This window comes from Hemitrygon akajei, chromosome 29 (assembly GCF_048418815.1).
Source record: "Hemitrygon akajei chromosome 29, sHemAka1.3, whole genome shotgun sequence".
Lineage (NCBI taxonomy): Eukaryota > Metazoa > Chordata > Chondrichthyes > Myliobatiformes > Dasyatidae > Hemitrygon > Hemitrygon akajei.
Genome location: NC_133152.1, coordinates 22,838,715 through 22,858,993, shown reverse-complemented (window position 1 = coordinate 22,858,993; position 20,279 = coordinate 22,838,715). Strand labels below are relative to the sequence as shown.

The 20,279-nt window shown below is 45.0% G+C and overlaps 2 protein-coding genes across 6 annotated transcripts in view; one reads left to right on the top strand and one right to left on the bottom strand.

Annotated features, from left to right (window-relative positions):
- Positions 1-12,228, top strand: part of arhgef19 (Rho guanine nucleotide exchange factor (GEF) 19) — a 120,547-nt gene extending 108,319 nt beyond the window's left edge. For all 3 annotated transcript variants that reach the window (XM_073031858.1, XM_073031856.1, XM_073031859.1), the window contains 3 exons: positions 4,988-5,070; positions 7,217-7,321; positions 9,443-12,228. In XM_073031858.1, coding sequence (XP_072887959.1) covers positions 4,988-5,070; positions 7,217-7,321; positions 9,443-9,600 — 346 coding nt within the window. In that variant the 3' untranslated portion in view covers positions 9,601-12,228. The remainder of the gene's footprint in view (positions 1-4,987; positions 5,071-7,216; positions 7,322-9,442) is intronic.
- A 3,818-nt stretch (positions 12,229-16,046) lies between these two features.
- Positions 16,047-20,279, bottom strand: part of LOC140718300 (rho guanine nucleotide exchange factor 19) — a 35,768-nt gene continuing 31,535 nt past the window's right edge. For all 3 annotated transcript variants that reach the window (XM_073031853.1, XM_073031854.1, XM_073031855.1), the window contains exons 10-11: positions 20,185-20,252; positions 16,047-16,815 (exon numbers count right to left, since the gene is read on the bottom strand). In XM_073031853.1, coding sequence (XP_072887954.1) covers positions 16,790-16,815; positions 20,185-20,252 — 94 coding nt within the window. In that variant the 3' untranslated portion in view covers positions 16,047-16,789. The remainder of the gene's footprint in view (positions 16,816-20,184; positions 20,253-20,279) is intronic.

Below are 20,279 nucleotides of genomic sequence, written 5' to 3'. Positions count from 1 at the left end.
TATCCCCTGATTTAACCCTTGCCTAAACACAGGGCAATTCACAATGACCAATTAACCTACCAACTGGTACATCTTTGGACTGTGGGAGGTAACCGGAGTTCCTGGAGGAAACCCACGGGATCATGGGGAGAACGTACAAACTCCCTACAGGCAGTGGTGGGAATTGAACCTGGGTTGCTGGTACTGTAAAGCGTTGTGCTAACCACTACGCTAATGTGCCACCACCTTTTTATGCCAACATTTTAACCTACTGTAAGCTCAATCCTATACCCCTATACCTACAGTACATGCCCTATTGTCCTGTTTATTATTTATTGTAAGGCCTGCTCTGTTTTGTGCACTTTATGCAGTCCTGGTAGGTCTGTAGTCTAGTGTAGTTTTTTTTCTGTGTTGTTTTTTACGTAGCTCAGTCTAGTTTTTGTACTGTGTCGTGTAACACCATGGTCCTGAAAAACGTTGTCTCATTTTTACTGTGTACTGTACCAGCGGTTATGGTTGAAATGACAATAGAAGTGACTTGACTTGACTTGACTAATCCTAAAGCTACGTGCACACCACAAAGAATAGGCTACAGGAACTCGGCAGATCAGGCAGCGTCTATGGAGGGGAATAAGTACCTGACTTGCTGAGTTCCTCCAGCATTTTGTTTGTGTGTGGCTCAACATTTCTAGCATCTGCAAAATCCTCTGTGCCAAAGGTACATGTGCCTTACGTTCCTTTGCTTTTTTAAATATTGGAGCTAACGTAAGCTCCAGTCAGGGCCTATGTGAACATCTCAACACCTTCTAGATGTACTCATCATTACTCATAAGACATAGGAGCAGAATTAGGCAATTTGGTCCATTGAGTCTGCACCGCCATTCCATCGTGGCTGATTTATTATCCCTCTCGAGACCATTCTCCTGCCTTCTCCTTGTAACCTTTGATGCCCTGATTAATCAAGAACCTATATTTTAAATATACCCAATGACTTGGCCTCCACACCTGTCTATGGCAATGACTCACCACCCTCTGACTAAGGAAGTTCCTCCTCATCTCTGTTCTAAAGGGCCATCCCTCTGTTCTGAGACTGTGCCCTCTGGCCCCAGACTCACCCACTATTGGGAACATTCTGTCCACATCCACTCTATCTATGCCCTTCAGTATTGGATAGATTTCAATGAAATCCTCCCCCATTCTTCCAAATTCCAGTGAATACAGACCCAGAGCCATTAAAGTAGTCCTCGTATGTTAACCCTTTTATTCCTAGAATCATTCTCATGACCCTCTCCAATGCCAGCACATCTTTTCTTAGATAAGGGGCCCAAACCCCATTAGATTATTTTACTCTTATTACAGCTGAGGAGGTTGATCTCTAAGAGCTTCTCGTGAGGCCAGTCCATCTGGGTGTGGTTAATCAACAACAGGGGATCCTGGGTGAGGAGGTGATGGAAAGGTACCTGATGACAGAAACACCTGAGGTATTTGCCTAGAGCCAGGAGTTCAACATCACGACAGATGGATGGGGTTATATTCAAGACGACTGGTATCCCAGCCAGTTGGCAGAACTTCGTCTGTGAGCGCAGCCATAGATGGACAAGCATACTTCTGTTAATATCAGCGCCACTCACATCCTTTGTAAAACTCCCCCAAAATGGTGTTCATTTGAAATCTGGTCTCTGTTTGTGGGAGCTCAACAGCCAATTTGTGCACAGCAAACTCCCAAAAACAGCAAAGGGCAGGTTGTCTGTTTCAGTGGCACGGAAAGAGGGTTAAAATTGTCTGTAAAACCGGGGAAGAACCAGCCCCCGCCTTTTGTAAATACATCCGCTGATTTATCACCCAAAAAGACCACCATTTCCGGTAGTGTAGAACTCCCTCAGTACTGTACTGGGATGGGACTTGTTGGGGGTCTGAATCTACAGACCTTGAGACAGAACCACAATTCATACAAATCCGAGAGCGTTGGTAGTCGGGCAGCATTGTAGCAAGGCGGTTACTGCAATTCTTTACGACGGCCGCGATCAGCAATCGGGACTCAATTCCCCCCCACCACTGACTGTGAGGAGTTTGAAAACTCTGTGTGGGTTTCCACTGGGTACTCCAGATTCCACCCACCTTGCAGAGACGTACGGTTAGGGTTGGTGAGCTGTGGGCATGCTACATTGGTGCTGGAAGTGTGATGACTCTTGCAGGCTACCCCGCACACCCCGCACACCCTCTGACTGTGCTGGTTGTTGATGCAAACGACACCTTCACTATACGTTTCAACGTGAAAAATTAAAAGTTAATCTTATGTAAATATGGTGCACCAGAATACTCTGCTGCCCCTGAACTTTGCAGATAACGTTGAGGCAAAGTCACTGAGAAACAGTCGGGGAACTCCAAAGAGCTGTTCCCTCCCTTAATCTGAGACCCAATTGCTTTTGTATGGCTGAGATTAGCTAATTTGACAGAACCCAGTGACAAACAAGAGAAAATCTGCAGATGCTGGAAAACCGAGCGACACACACACAAAATGCTGGAGGAACTCAGCAGGCCAGGCAGCATCTATGGAAAAGAGTAGTCTTTTCTTAAATTTTTTGATGAGAACCCAGTAAAATAGGCTGGGAATCTCTCATGCGCACATCCCCAATTAACCAATAGGTGGCACCAGATGCCCAAAGTCTTGGCAGGCTAATTACCACTTTGGACTCCGAACTAAATTAGGGTAGCAACAGGCCAGCGAATCATGGGGAGAGATTAAATGCAGTGACTAATCTGCGAATGGCCCAACAGAAATGTTGCCATGGCATATAAACTAATCTCCCCAGGTTAAGAAAAGATAATAAAAGAATTTTTGAGTAGTGAAAGCAACAAGTTTCACCAAGTTCGGTAGAATTAAGACAAGAAGGTGAAAAGAACTGTAGGGCTGAAATGGAAATAGAAATTCTGACAGTCCTACCCAGAGCAGCCCTTCAGCTGAGCAACACAAATACTGGGGGATCTCAGCAAGCCAGGCATGTGGAGAGAGACAGACAGTCAACGTTTTAGGCCAAGATCCTCTATCAGGACCGAAAATGAGGATAGTAAGCTGGGGGAGAGGAAGTAGACCAAGCTAGCAGCCAATTCCTCGTGAAGGGTCTTGGTTCAAAAAGTCCGCAGGTGTGTGTTACATAGGTGAATAGCTGGGACCAGGTGAGGGGGAAGGTGATGGGAGGGGTGGAGGAGGGGATGAAGCAAGAAGCTGAGAGAGGATAGGTGGAGGAGGTAAACAGCGGAAGAAGAAGAAACCTAATAGGACGGGACAGCAACATGCACAAAATGCTGGAAGAGCTCAGCAGGCCGGGCAGCAACTATGGAAAAAAGTAAACAGTCAACGTTTTGGGCCAAGATCCTTCGGCAGGACTGAGTGAGGGGATGGGAAGGTCACAGGAGAGTCAGGTGGCCTCCAACTTGTTTGCACGAACATAGGTTTCTCTAACTTCCAGAACTTTCTCCCTCCTCCCTCTTCTCCCCTTTTCCATTCCTCATTCTGGTTACCCTCTCACCTCTTCTCTTCTCCTCACCTATGCAACACCGCCCCCTGGTTTCCCCTTCTCCTGCCCTTTCTTCCGTGGTCCACTGTCCTCTCCTGATAGAACTCAGCAACGTGGGGGAAGGTTAGATTGGTCAGAGCAGATTAATAAGTCAGCACAACATTGTGGGCTGAAGGGCCTGTACTGTTCTCTGCTCTAAGCCAGGCAGCATCTATGGTGGGTAACAAACATTCGATGTTGGTCTCGGCCCAAAATGGCAACTGGTTATTCTCCTCGGTAGGTGCTGCCTGACTTGCTGGGTTTCTCCAGCATTTTGTGTGTGTTGGTCAGGATTTCTGGCATCTGCAGATTCTCTTGTTTATGATTTGCAGCTCTTTGCTTGCCTCCGGCACCAAACCGATCAGTCTGCTTTCTTCTGGGAAAGTCTGACTCCCTCCCACATTGGCAGAGCTGGTTACTTTAAGCAAGATGAAGGGCTTGGGGTAGGTCAGGAAATGTAAAAGCAGTGGTCAGACCCAGGGACGGCAGAGAGCCTGGGAGAAAGTAAACTTACTGAATGAAGTGTTGAATTTGTTGGAGAACAGTGTGGGGATGGGAACGTCACACGAGGGTCAGAATCTGATATACATTAACATGGCTGGTCTAATTAGTATCTAGTCTCCTCACGAGTTGGCAGTAAGTAGACTGTCTGATGCCTGTTGATATTCCATGCGGGAGCTGTCTTTGGAACTTCAGATAATTCTGTGAGAAAAGTTAAATTGTACTTACTGTGGCTACATGGATGGGAGGTGTACAGTAAATGGGGGAAATACCACAAAATGTGGAGAGGAATCCAATGTTGTACCCAATGCTCCTCGCCCTCAGAAAGCACGTGGCGCACGTGTCTAGGGACCCATTGTGTTCAAGTAGAAAGTCCACACCACTGGAGATATGGACTTTTTACAATGGGTCCCTAGACACGTGTGCCACGTGTGCTTCTAAGATTTGGGTGAATTAGCGATTATATTGAAACATTAAAAAAATGGGGCTTGGCCGGGTGGGTGCAGGGTTGTCTCCCCTGGCTAGTCTCCAAATGGTTAGTGTTTCTGGACTGAGTTGTGAAGAAATTCTTTCACCCAGCAGTTTTTGAAATCCCATGGGTTATGCGACTCGGTCATTGAGTGCAATCCAGTTAGAAATGAGTAGATACAAGTTGGGGTTAGTGCAGGACAGTAATGCTCTAAGAAAGATCAACCATTTTGTCATTGAATGTAGAGTGGACGTGAGGGACTAAATGTCTACTACTAGTTGCTGGCTCACAGACTTGTGTACAGAGACCATGTACCCAAAGGTGCTCGTGTACAGAGACCGTGTACTACCTAATGCTGGTTAGATTACGGTGTCCGGTTATTGAATAGTGTATCTATGGTATTTATTCACTTGTTGATCCCATGCACCAGATTCTGCTCTTGTTCAGAGCTCCCTATATTTTTCCTCTTCTCTTCCCTCAGGAGCGAGAAGCAGCGCTGGATAACGGCTATGCTCCTCACAGAGCAAGGGACTAAGGCAGACCAGCTGGATCTGGAGCAGGACGGTGAGATTCTCGCGCGGGATCATTTCCCGATGTTGTGCTGGGCTGTTGCCACCTGCGACTCCTGAAAGGGAAGGGTTTGTTTTTTGGAGGTGCAATGCTGATTTCTCAATACGTTCAGCTGGCAAATGAGCCTGCCCCTCAGAGGCTCGAATTACAGCAGAATTATAACGCCACAAAATGTCACTGAGCTGCTTTATAGGGTGACTTGTTCTTAAAGCAGCTACTTTAATTTAACCTGGAACGCTGTCCTAATCTCTCTGCTGATGACTGCGCAAGAGGTCAGCCACAGGTAGTGATGTAGAGAATCAACCAGCTGGAGGAATTCTGGTGCTAATGCAAGGGTTTTGACCCAAAATGTGATCATTCCTCCTCCCACAGATGCTGCTCCTCCAGAGCGCCACTTATTGCTCTCTATTGCAACATCAGCATCTCCTGTATCTCAGAATCAGATTTATTATCACTGACACATGCATATGTTGTGAAATTTGTTGTTTTGTGGCAGTACAGTGCAATACATGAAATGTACTATAAATTACCATACAATATACTACATTAAATAGGTTGTGTAAAAAGAAAGTAAAAATAGAGAGGCAGTTCATGGACAGTTCAGAAATCCGATGGTGGTGGATCTCCAGGTAGTGAAGTGGAATTTAGCAAATGTGTTAATGTAGAAAAAGAAATTCTCAAGTTGCTTGCAACACGTGGAAAAAAATATGACATTGCAGAGATGGGTTTTAATTAAAATCTTAAAAGTAGGCAATGGAGTTCAGATGGGGCTTTCCATAAACCAAGACCCAGGCAGGTAGGAGCACACATTCTCAAAGCGGAGTTGAAGAACGGGAGGGTGTAGAAGAAGGTGAAGTCCAGTTGGCGTAGAATATGAAGTGATTATTGAGAAGGCAGTGAAATTCTGTAGGTGTTTCCATTCCTGGGCATTGCTGTTGCCGTACTAGGCTGTGATGCAACCAGTTAGGGTACTCTCCACTGTGCACCTACGGAAGTTTGTCAAAGTTTGCGGTGATATGCTGAACCTGTGCAGACTTCTTAAGAAAGTGGGTGTCCTTGCGCGTTCCTCGCGATGGTATTTACATGCATTGATGTGGAGGGCGGGAGGAATTGAAGCCAAATTAGAGGCTGTGTGAGGCTTCAGCCGCAGGCGGTCCGTGGAACAGGTGAATATAGAGAAGCTGCAAAGATAGTAGAGAACATCAGGCTCAGTTCAGTGGGAGTAATAAAAGTTTCACTGCTAATTATGGCAAGTACAAAAACTGAGGTGGTCATGGAATAATGACAATTGGTGTGAGCTGTTTTATTTAAAGGGAACTATCCATGGAACGTTCTAGATTTGTGTTTACTCTACGCTCAGTGGCTGCTTTATTAGGTACAGCTGAGAAACCTGCTCATTAATGCAAACACCTTACCAGCCAATCACGTGGCAGCAACTCAATGCATGAAAGCTTGCAGACATGGTCAAGAGGTTCACTTGTAATTCAGGCCAAAGATCAGAAATGGGGAGAGAAATGCAAACCAGGTGCCAGACGGGATGGTTTGAGTATCTCAGAAACTACTGATCAGGGATTTTCCACACACACACACACACAGGTCTCTGGAGTTTGCAGAGAATGGTTGGCAAAGCAAAGTAAATGCAGTGAGCAGCAGTTCTGTGGGCAAAGACACCTTGTTTGATGAGAGAGGTCAGAGAAGAAATGGCTGGACTGGTTCAAGCTTTACAGGAAGGTGACTGTAACACAATATATCACACGTTACAACAATGGTGTTCAGAAGAGCATCTCTGAACACACAATAGATCAAACCTTGAAGTGGATGGGCTACAGCAGCTGAAGACCATGAGTAAACACTCAGTAGCCATTTTATTAAGTACAGGAGGTGCCTGTGCGTTTCTGCATACCTTCATAATACCAGTATTCTATGTGTGGAAATATGCTCCTCGGACTGTTCAACGTTACAGCCGTGATATTTTGGAAGGACTCTAGTCAAGTATCTTGAGATAACCCAAGAGTGTGAAAGCTGCTATTTAAATGCAAGCAGCTTCTGTCCTCCATTGTAAACCATGCCAGGTGGACTTTCTCCTATGTGCAAACCGCGAAGGGCCTGACAAGCAGCTGTCATTTTACTTCCCATGCAGACTCCCCACAAGTTCAGTGCATCAAGACCTACAAACCGCTGGAGGCGGACGAGCTGGCACTGGAGAAGGCCGATGTCCTAGAAGTAAAGACAAGAACGAAAGATGGTGAGGAATGCTTTGTTCACGCTCTTGAACGACCTAGTTAGTGTTAGAATGAGAGGACTGGAATGTAGACTCTCTTCTATTCTTCATAAGTAGTAGGATCAATAGTGATCTTCCACCAATTCCTCAAACTTGCTACCCTCACCCACCAAAAATGTCACTTAGGCTTAAGTGTTCAACTAACCCAATCCACAGTATTAAGGAGAAATGGCCAAATTTCCACTGTCTTTTTCCAGTGGTGAGGGATTTAAGTTCTAAAATAGACTGGAGAAAGCCGACTTGTTCTCCTTGGGACAAAGTAGATTGAGAGAACATTGACCAGATGTTCAAAATCGTAGGAGGTTTAGTTATGAGAAATATGGAGAATTTGTTTCTTTTAACAGAAAGGTCAAGGCCAAGAGGGCAAAGATTTAAAGAGCGGAGCCCAAGATTAGCATAGCAGGAAGAGAATATTTTCATTCAACAAATAACTATGATTTGAAAATCACTGCCTGAAATTGTGACTGATGCACGTTCAAGTATGCCTTTCTAAAGGGAAACTGTAGATGGGGAAAGAGTCAGGGAAATGAGATTGGCGGAATTACTCTGCAGTTTTTGTTTGATGGGCCAAAGAGACTCTCAAGATGATCATGCTACGGCTATGGTTCCTTTCTATGAAACTTTTGTGTGTGGGAAAAATGGCTTCACGACTTTGCAAGACTGTGGTCAGTTTTTAATATTACACCAGTATTCACTGATACCCCCAACTAGAGAAGATAAATCCTTGATGGCCATACCATCCAATCTTTTTAGCAGTTTAACTATCTTCCTAAGACCCAGGGTAGAGGGTCATAGATTCAAGGTGGCAGGGGAAAGATTTTTTTAAAAAAGGACTTGAGAAACAACTACACACACACACTAGTGAGTATATAGAACGAGCTACCAGAAGAAGTGGTTGTGGCAGGTATACTACTATAACCAAATAACAATTACAGCATGGAAACAGGCCATCTCGGCCCTTCTAGTCCGTGCCGAATGCTTACTCTCACCTAGTCCCACCAACCTGCACTCAGCCCATAACCCTCCATTCCTTTCCTGTCCATATACCTATCCAATTTTGTTTTAAATTGACAATATCGAACCTGCCTCTACCACTTCTACTGGAAGCTCGTTCCACACAGCTACCACTCTGAGTAAAGAAGTTCGCCCTCATGTTACCCCTAAACTTTTGCCCCTTAACTCTCAACTCATGTCCTCTTGTTTGAATCTCCCCTACTTTCAATTGAAAAAGCCTATCCACGTCAACTCTATCTATCCCCCTCAATTTTAAATACCTCTATCAAGTCCCCCCTCAACCTTCTACGCTCCGAAGAATAAAGACCTAACTTGTTCAACCTTTCTCTAGAACTTAGGTGCTGAAACCCAGGTAACATTCTAGTAAATCTCCTCTGTACTCTATTTTGTTGACATCTTTCCTATAATTCAGTGACCAGAACTGTACACAATACTCCAAATTTGGCCTCACCAATGCCTTGTACAATTTTAACATTACATCCCAACTCCTATATTCAATGCTGTGATTTATAAAGGCCAGCATACCAAAAGCCTTCTTCACCACCCTATCCACATGAGATTCCACCTTCAGGGAACTATGCACCATTATTCCTAGATCACACTGTTCTACTGAAGTGGTTCTTGAACAGATACATGGAGGGGCAGATGCAAAGATTCTTCTTCATCATAGGGAAATCGGAAGTAGATGGGTCAATGTGGATTCATTATCCATGTTGTATTGAGTTATGACTACTATCGATTTTATTTCTAACAAGATGCAAAGATTCTTCTTCATCATAGGGAAATCGGAAGTAGATGGGTCAATGTGGATTCATTATCCATGTTGTATTGAGTTATGACTACTATCGATTTTATTTCTATGTAGACTTGAAAGCAAATTGTCCTAACAATTTAAACTCTATAAATGTTCTGGATAAGACCCAGGGTGGTGATGGAATGGAAACAGAAAAAGCTGCTGTGCTTCATGGGAGGGACAGTCGTGATGATCTGGGAATCAAGGGGGCTGAACAGCATCTGCAGGAGATGTAGCTCTCAACCATTTGTCTCACTGGCACTGCTTTCTGAATCCAGGGTGGATAGAAGGAATCCGACTGTCAGACGGAGAGAGGGGATGGTTTCCAGAAAGCTACGTGGAGGAGATAACAAACCGGAATGCCAGGATACGGAATCTACGGGAAAAGAATCGGATTAAGCACGCAACCCAGAAACTTCAGGAAGAACATCAGTGACCAATGGTGGTGCTGCATTTTAGGACATTCATGGAGCATGGAGAATATATACATCCCATATTTTAGGAGTAAACAACAGATTCAAGGTATCAAACAAGGGCGGCCTCAGGAATTTGCACTGTTTCCCTCTGAGCATGGTTGGTTTCAGGTGCCCTCTGTCACTGCTGAGTAGGGATGCGATAGCTAGTCATAGGTTAAATTTCCCTCACTCATTAAGACACCAAATTGGCATGCTCATCACTGATGAGAGGGTGGACGGGTAGGGCCAGAGAGGCCATTGTCTCATTGGGTTGGTGTGAATGGTAAAGATTCAGTCCCCTTTGAATCTCGAGGTCCATGGACTTTGGTTTGGTGGTTGAGAATCACAGCCAACACAACTCAAGGAGTAAACAAACTGACCACGCATTCAACCTTCCCCGTTGTCCTCTGTCCAAACCAGACCGACTCAGCACTGGTACACTCTCCTCTGTATTGGCAACAGTTCAGATTTAACCTCGGCAGGACTGCAGGCTGGCCATCACCCAGTGCCATGCCCCGTCCCATGAAGTTGTGGCCCTCCTCCCACTCAGGAGTTATATGGGTCAGGAGTAGGCGCATCCGGCTGCTAAAGGGGAGGGGGTTGCTGTGCATCAGGAAGCTGGTATTTGCTGTCAATTGAGGAAGACTGTTTCTGGCCCAGCGCACATCTGTAAGCCTCCACGTGTAGCATGGGGAACTTTCCCCTGTCCAATGTCACGCCAGTGAGGGCCACTGAGCAGCAGTTCCAGTCGTCCGTTGTCATGGTTACTGAGCTGCCTCTCAAACCAGCCTGACTAAATTTTAAGTTTTCGGGTTTCCTCAGCCCCTGGACTCCAAAGCTCCAACACATACGTTACCTTTTGGTCAAAAGCCTAACACATGAAATGCAGCCACTACTTCAATCTCCAAGCAAGGCTGACTCCTTCAGATCCCATCAGACCTAATCGGACAAGGACTTCGAAGATGGGTTTAGCCTTGATTCACTCCACTCACCACATTTCACAATAGATCCTTCTGGAATTCTGACTGAAACTCTGCAGTTGAGCTGGAAACTCAACCTGGAACTGATGTAGACTGTGAGAAATAAAACCCAGCATTGATCTGGGGGAAGAATGCAAGTGCTGAAAGCATTCTTCATGCCGACTGCCACTGACATTATGGGATTTCCGGATTTTGTGGGGAACAGTGGTTTTGTTTCTACCTTCATGCAGGTAACAGGGCGCTACTGGCTCCTGGTTGTAGAGGGAGGGTAGTACTGTTCCTGTAAAACCAAGGTCAAAGGTGCAAATGCCTCCAGGGCGAGGCACGAGATGGAATCCCATACATCTGATGCTGGAGAAAACCATTCACGCATAGAAATGATTAGTTAACCCTTTCAGAGAAGGGAAGCTGCCACTGTTAGCTGGCCTGGCCTCAGTAGCCAGCACACTCCAATGCATCCTCCCCATAGGCAATCACTCCAAGGGCAATGAGTGAGAACGATACACGCACCTCTGTTGTACCAGTCCACGTAACAAGTGAGCGTTGGCGGCTGTTGTTGCAGCAGGCTCCGAATCTTTTCGCTGCTACATTTTGTACAAACCTTTCCACAGAGCTGATGCTGGCTTAAACAGCCAAAGTGGATTTTGAACTTGGATTTGATGGGCCAGCAACTTTCTCACTTGGCTACTGTACAAAACCCCCTCCCCCCCCCCCCCCCCGCTCGCTCAACACCATCTTGCTTTGCATTTTTGTACAGTGTTGTTTATGATTTGGGCGATGTCTCCAAGGTAGCTACAAGCTGCATGCATGTAGTGCTGGATACCCTGGTTAAGGTGCCACTTCTTTGTAACAAGCACTAACATTCACAGATTTCAAGCTGTTCGTTATATAAATACGTTGTAATTTTGTTTTGGACTCTCTCCTGGTGTGTTGTACATTTTAAACAGGAGAACGCAAGTCTACTTGGTGACGGGGATTTGACGTGATGGGTCCCTGATCTTTCACCATTGGGGTCTGGGCTACCCCGGGGGGGTGCAAGTTGTCCGAAGGTTGGTGTTCGCGTTTGCGTCTCTCTCAGACGAGAGGTACGAGTTCAAAACGGCCTGCCTGGTGCAGACTGCTAAGTTATACGAGTGGGGACAGGTGTTGACCTTGGTCCGGGCTAGAAGCCGTCTCTTGGATGCTGGGTGTCTGTGCCATAGCCTTCACTTCAACTTGTGTCTAGAGTCAGTGTGTGCACTTACCGACTGAAATTCATTGCATTATTGTAAAGGTCTCCATTGAATGTTGTACATATTACACACACCACTGCCACCTTAAGCCAGCACCCCCCCCCCACCCCACCCCCGAGGGGGTGCAGCAGTGCAGGCACTTTGTATTTACACAGGCAATAACTGAGCTACCATGAACGTGTATGCAGGCCATGTACACAGCAGCATCAGCAACTGTCCAAGCAGGAACGTTTGATGCTTGGATCAAATATGGTTATTGACAGCTGGTTTATCACTGGAATAGTCTGACATTTTCCAGATATTAGTGGATGTTTAATGATTATACACCATCAAAACACTAATGTAACATTTCTATTTGGTGTCATAATTAAAGATATCCTTACTGTCTCATGCTAAATTCTGATGAGCAATATTTTCTTCTACCCTCCGACCTCTTCGAGTGCACATTCCATCTACACAAACTCGGTGCTCCCAGGTTCACCTAAATAACAGCGTAATGCAGGATCACGCTGCCCCAAGTACGTTTTAACAGGAGAATGGAAGTTCGCATCAAGTGGTGAAGCAAGGTGATTGATTGAGCCATTTAAAAAGTCACTCGAGATTGAAGGGTTTATTTACAGAAATTTGCATAAGTTTTAAGAGAGGGAGAAAGCCATGAGAAAAACTGGTCTGCCCAGTGTAAACATGAAAAGAATTCCGAAGGAAGAGCTACTCTGCACAGCAGTCACGGTCCTGACAACCAAAACAAAATAGCTACAAGTATTTGCTTGACTTCTTCATGCACTAGCAGGTTTCACTTTGCAGCTTATTGTCAACTGCCCACCCTTACCCCATGTTGGGCCAAACAGGACCCAGCGTGATTTGCCCGTCTGCAGACCAGTGCGTCGGGAATCAACCACGGGAAGGTGCTTATGGTTTGTGGCTTGTTTTAGATGTCTATGGGCCAATCAAACTGTAGTGAGGTCTAAAGGAGTTCAAGATGGTCAATTCTGGAGATGAAGAAACAGAATTAATACTTCAGGTCAACAGCCTCTTCACTGATGACCTACCTTCCATCAAGCTGAATGAAAGGTCATTATTTGGAAGCATTAATCTTGTTTCTCTCTCTACAGATGTTGTCCAACCGGATGTTTTCCCACCCTTTACAGCAGCATCGGAACTAACTGATTAGTACGTTGGCAAAAGTTAAAATAATGAACAATATTTTAAACATCTGAGCTATGTACACATTCCTATGTGCTAAAAATAAAGCAGCGATATTTTCCTTCAATGTAATTTAAAGAGCTTGTTTGGATTGTCATCAGTTAAACTCTTGTCCAACCACAAACATGGTTGTAAAAATACAAATAATCCTCTGGGTGTTGGTTGAAAGATGCACATCTTTCTGCCCTGCTATCACTCAGCACCCTGAACCATTCCTTCACTGTTATATCAAAATCCTGGATCTCCTTACGTGTCCCTGCACAACATTTGCCCCTGGGTTTGCCTTCACCAAGTTATATAACACACATCCAGTCAGTAAGCAGGGTCCAAGATGTTCACAAGCAGATTCAGTAAGACTGCAAAATGGTGGCAAATGGGGGTTTGTTCATGAATACAAGCCAATTAATGTTTATAGTGTAGAACTTGAACAGAAATATCTAGGCTATGTCTTTAACCTTCAGAATCAAGGTCACCCCATTTCCATAAGAGCTGCAGGACACAGGATGTGTGTGTGTGTGCACTGGCTTGGAGACATACTGTAGCTACAAGTTATGAGCGAGAGGGTGGGCTTCACATCCACAGGAAGATCCTTTACAGACCAGCCCCCCCCCCCATTGTACAACATTCCCTCCATTCCCCAATCAATTTAAAGATCCACAGAGAGGCCTAGAAAACATGAACTGCTTTCCTTATTTTGGGAGCCACTTCTCAATGACAGCAGATATGGAGGATGAAATTCTCAGTTATACTCAGTCGACCAGCACCGGCCTCGCTCAGCTGAAGGACCCAAACCAAGAATTCAAGCTCAGTATAATGTTCACGAGATACTGGGGAGCAGTGATCTTTCCCCTTCCGGTCAACTTCTGAGCCTTGGGCTACCTGTACCAGACGTCAACGCAGTGGAAATAGGTCAGTTTCTCTCTACATCATCCAAATCCATTGACAAGGTCTTCTCCCAAGCCAACATACCCGATGGCATGGTGGTCCAACTACATACTATCATTCACTTGCCTGATACCAGACACTATATGTCTGAGATGAGGCCAAACTCCGGTTGGAGGAGCAACACCTCATCTACCATCTGGGTAGCCTCCAGCCTGGTGTTATGAACATTGAATTCTCCAATTTCCAGTAATTCCCTCCCCCTATCCCAGGTCCCTCTCTGCCTCTCTCCCCTTTCAACTTTCTGCTTCTTTATCTCTACAGTTCTTTCATGCTTATCCCCTCCCCCTCCCCCCTTAATCTTTCTTCTGATTGGTTTTCCACCTGGCGCCTCTAGGCCCTACCCCCTCCCCTATCTCTATTACTGGGCTTCGGCCCTCTCTTCCCCCCCCCCCCCATTCCTGGCTACTCTTTTCTCACGGATGCTGCCTGACCTGCTGAGTTCTTCCAGTGTCGTGTACGTATTCTTTGATCCACAGCATCTGCAGTTGCATTTTTGTGACCAGACACTATTGAGCCCTAATACAGCAAGAGATTACCAAGTGGACAGAGATGAAGACTTTCAGATCCTCCTTGGAAAGAGAGCAACATCCCCACCAGATGGGAATTCCTGGCCCCTGACCATTCGGTGAGAGTCTTGGATTCATTTTATTTTGGGAGCAACAACAAAGGACTGGTGACTGATTTTCAGCACTGTGGGCTGAGACTCAGAAGGGAGCTCGCAGGGGGTAACGTTCCCATGTTATTGCTATTCTCAGCTTTCCAGATGGCAAGGGTCAGGGTCTGGAATGTGCTGTCAGGAACCTTGGCAAAGCTACCACAGTGCATTCTGCGCACGATGCACACAACCACCACAGTGCATTCTGCGCACGATGCACACAACCACCACAGTGCTCTGGTGGAGCAGCACGCGAGCACATAGGATTGTGTGCAAGCTGCAACACAGGTTACTTCATCTGGATTGTGTCCAGAATGGATGCCCAAACTGCACAAAAAATATAATTGCAAATACTATGTATTATTCCCCGTGGTTATGGAACACACCGAGAATCAAGTGTTGGTGAAGTACTCACTTTTTCATCTAATTTGAGAGAGGAGGAAATATGGCACAGTTCCAGGCAACTTAACTCTCCATTTGTTTAGGCAAAGGTGAGAAACACAAGGAATAATGTCAACAGTCAGACAGCCTGGTTCCTGCAGGATCCCAGTTGTGGACGTGTGACTGGGACCGGGGGTTGGGGAGGGAAGCTGATTCCTCTCGATGACAGGAAGGGAATTGGGGGGGGGGGGGGGGGTGGGGAGGAAATCCATAACTGGTGAAGCGAGCAGACTGCTCTTCATCAGGGCACCACAGTGGCGTAATGGTTAGCACGACGCCATTGCAGTTTGGGGGCTTTCTGGAGTTCAGAGTTCAATTCCAGCACCGTCAGAGAAATGTGGGCATTCTCCTCACGAGTGCGTGGGTTTCCTCCGGGTGCTCTGCTTTACTCCCACAGTCCAAAGACATGCGGGTCAGCAGGTAAATTGCCCCTTGATTAGGCTAGGGTTAAATCAGGCAAGTTGTTTGGCGATGGGGCCTGTTCTGCACTGCATCGCTAAATAAAAACCAAATCATTTCTCGCAACAGGCAGCAGATCAGGGCACGTCAGTATATTGTTGGTTCCATTATTTACTTCCCTCTTACATTTGGTTTTTAGTGCAATGGTGTATGTTTATGCACAAATCATTGACTCTTTGAATTTAGACAAACTGTCTCCACCCTGAATTTGAGACTTTATCGCCACCCCTGCGGAGTTTGCTCTCCAAATAATGAGACTATCAAACAAGTTCCACCTTCCCAGACAATCCTGCCCCACTTAGAAGACGATCCCCTTTTATCTGGTAGCAAAGGCCTGCTCATGACACACTTAGTCAAGTTGATCTTCGATCGTTGCTTCTAGGCATAAAGATCAGCACCAGGCAAATACATTTCCCCATTAGTAGCTTGTAATCTGATTCAAATGAGCCTGTTAAATTGGACAGCAAAATCTCAGGAAAATCAAAACTGGTGCAAAGAGGAATTGTGGCAAGTTTACTAAACCCTAAAACCTTTATTAGCTCTCGGCACATGATAAAATAAATAGAAGCAAATTATTTGCATATTTTCACAAATGCAGTAATAAATGCCAGTCTTCAGAAATGTCTGTAGGATTCTACAAAGCCGAGGCCTGAGTAGTTAAACATTGCACAAAACCTGGTTCAACAGAAGTCCAAATGGGTGAGGTGCGACTGAGAAGATAGAGCAGGTTTGTACTGGAGCAATGAAAATCCAACAAGTCCAAACGTCAAGGCCAGAACTGTCCAAGGAACAGGCTGCTGGCCTTAGTTGTATAACTTAATATAAAGCAATTCCATAGGACCTTTATGACAAAATATAGAATCACTGTATTAGACTGCTGTGATATTGCAATCTTCAATAACTGCTTAAAACTAGGACCATCCAGTAATCTTTGATCCCATGTCATCCAATCTCTCAAGCACCCAACATTTTTGTCAGATCTAAATTCTCTAGTGTATTTCCCAAAAGAAACATGATCAAAGTTCCTCACCAGCTTGTTGTCCAATTTGCCCTTTAACCTTTGCATGTTAGACATTAGTTTTGTGGCATATTACAGCTTCATAACGTACAGGGGAGTTAGATAGGGTTCAAACCAATCAATCTCCCTCAGCATTGCAATCACTGTTCAACAGCAAGCAGCACAACTGACGGGTGGATGGGGAACAGGCAGATCAGACACCGAGTCCACTTCAATCCTTCCAACACCGAGGGCAGGTTAGTGTTCGGCATTTTCCAGCATTCCTGAGGAATAAAAAAAATAAATCCAGGGAAGTTACAGGACAGAAACAGACAAAAAAAAAGGTGGCTACCCCAGCTGCCATCTCTCCACTACTATCAAACAGAAGTGTAATTACAGGCAGAGAGGTTAGTGCAGGTTACAAGAAAATTTCCAAGTGCTTGCACTCACCTCAGGTACAAAGCCAAGTGTTAAAGGACAATCATTGCAGTCCCAGATATCCAGGTTAAGCATCTTAATCAGCATCAGAATTATATTACAGGCCCTTCAGACATAGTCTGTGCTTACCCATTCACAACTCCTTCCAAAATCCCTCTGTCACTTACACATTGAGGGCAAGGTACAGTAAAGTTTTGACCTACCGAACTACTTGGCCATGAGATGCAGGAAGAAATTAGAGCATCTGTAGGAAACCAACATGCTCAGAGGGAGACAAGGACTTATATCAGGAGTAAGTATAACGAGAGGACAGCCTTTACATAGAAGGTATCTCTATACTCAGTCCCAAGGCAAGGTCTCAACCCAAAACATCAACGTCATTTTTTGGTCCACAGATGTTGCCTGCCAACTGTGTTCCTCCAGCATATACTGTCTTGTCTCCAGAGTCCCCTTAGCCATGACTTGTCTTTGGGATAGAGAATTCCAAAGATCTATGTTCCTCTAAGAGAAGTTCTTTCACTTTCTTGGGTAGGTAACTCCTTATTCCTGGTTCTAGGTTATTGTCCCATGATTTCTCAGCATTTACTCCAAAAACTCCCTTCCTAATGTTAACTTTTCAGATTCAGTTTATTGTCATTTATAAACCACAAATACAATGCAGTTAAAAAAAATGAGATAACGTTCTCCAGAATGATATCACGAAAAAGCACAAAACAAACCACACGAGAAAAACCACATAAGATTTTCAATAAGATTACTTCTTCTAAACTGTCGAGTACAGATCCAACTGTGCAAGCTTCCTTCATTCAATGACCCCCTTCACCCCAGGAAACAACTGGTAAACTTGCTCTGAACTATCTGAAAAAGAAACCCGAACTATCAGCAATACTTCAGACTTTATCTTACTAATGCTCTGAGCAGTTAGAAAGCATCACCCTTGAAATAAAGGCAAACATTCCATTTCTTTTCTCACGTACTGCAACTGCATGCCAACATTGTATGTGTGTGTATGTGTATATACACACACGACTCATCCCTCTAGAACAGCATTAGTACATAGAATACAGCCTGCTCCAAGATCAATGTAACCCTTTCCTCCTACATGGCCCATGACTCTTTTTATCTATGTGCCTACCCAAGAGTCTCCTAAATCTTCATGACGTATCTGCCTCTACCACCACCCAAACAGTGCATTCCAGGCTCCCCATGTTAAAGAAACCTACCACTGACACCTCTGCAAAGTTTTCTCCAATCACCTTAAAAGGATGTTCACTGGTATTATCCATTGCCACCCTGGGAAAACGATGCTGCTGTCCACGATCTATGCCTCATCTTATACACCTCTATCAAGTCATCTCACCATCCTCCGCTCCACAGAGAAAAGCCCTAGCTCAATCAATCCTTCCTCACAAGGCCTACTTTCTTATCCAGGCAGCATCCTGATAAATCTCCTCTGCACCTTCTTTAAATGTTCTACATCCTTCCTGTAATGAGGCAACCAGAACTAAACAATACTCCATGTGTAGTCCAACTACAGAGATGCAACATTACCTCGTGGCTCTTGAACACTATCCAACTAATGAAGGCCAACACCCCATACCCCTTAACCCCTCCCCATCAGCTTGTGCAGCAACTTCGATGGACCTGAACCCCAAGATCCCCCGTGCCCTGCCCACACTCAGAATCTCACCGTTAATATTACACCCTGCCTTCAAGTTTGATCTTCCAAAGTGTACCACTTCACTCTTCTGGGCCGAACACCATCTACCACTTCTCAGCCCAGGTCTGCATCCTGTCTATGTCCTATTGTACATACAACAGCCTTCTACATCATCCACAACACCAACCTGTGTCATCTGCAAGCATCATTTTGTCTTTCTCCCTTTAAGTACTCTTCTGTCTCCTTTTCATATTGTAGTGGGTAACCTCACCTATATTACATTTCATCTACATTTGTCTATACACTGACACTATCCCTTGGTATTTTCTCTATCCTCCTCATAACCTGCTTTACCCTCGATCTTGCTCATCACCAAATCTTGCAGTAGTACACTCACCTGCTTCACTCAAATTATTAATACAAACTGGGTCATGCATCCTCGGTTATTGACCATCCCTGTGGCACCCTTGCAGTTATAGCTTGCCAACATGAAAATGACTTGGTTGAGCATACAAACGAGACAGCTTACTGCGGCGGCACAGTAACAGTGGTTAGCACAACACCTTACAGTACAGGCAACTCTGGTTCAATTCCCGCTGCTGCTTGCAAGGAGTTTGTACGTTCTCCCCATAACCGTGCGGGTTTCCTCCAAGTGCTCTGGTTTCCTCCCACAGTCCAAAGAGTTGGTAGGTTAATTGGCCATTGTAAATTGTCCCCCGATTAGGCTAGGATTAAATTGGGGGATTGCTGGGCTACACGGCTCAAAGAGCCTATTCTGCACTATCTCAGTAAATAAAATAATATTCAAATACACTTCTGGTATCAAATTACAATACATCTACTACACTATTTGTGGTGAACTCTGAATTGGTCAGATGAGCTTCCATTTCATGCTGATTCTAGATAAATTGACTTTCTAAATCGTATGAGATATTAAAGTTTACAGTCCTTAGGGATTTCTGCAGAATGTATGGAATTTTACAAGCTCACTCCTTCCAATGTTTTTGTAGCCACTTCTTTTAAGGACACTAGAGTGGATCATCAGGTCCCAGGGACCTCAAACTTTAGTGCTGTTAGTTGGCCTAATACTTCACCTCTGGTGATGTTTTAGTTCCTCTCACCCTGTTTTGTCTCCTGAACTTTCAGCATTTATTGGGAAATGTTACACTAATCCTATTTCATCCTCCCACTATCTCAGCAACTCCCCCAGAATACTAGAGGAAGGTTAATGACCAAATAACCTAAACTTAAGCCTTGCAGACTATAGTGCAATAGCAAGCTGATGCCAAGACCAGATTGGCCATAGTTTTATTGAGGGGCAGAGCAGACTGGAAGGACCGAATGGCTGCACAGTTTCTTAAATTCTTCACAAAGAGGACAAAGTAAATAGATTCTAAGCAGGATCGAATAAAGTACAATTGAAGCCCAAACAATTAATTGATGGGGTGGGGTTCTACGATCAAGTAGAAGGGATGGGGTATCAGGAAAGTGGGTTTGATGAAAGATATTTGAAATATTTGAACAGGTTCTCCACAGAGACCATAATTCTACTCACTCTTGTTTTGTGATTCACTTCCAGTTCCTTGAGCAGAAATGGCTGCCACCCACTCCCGGGCCTCAGATCTGCACAGGGGACAGAGCAAAGGGAGA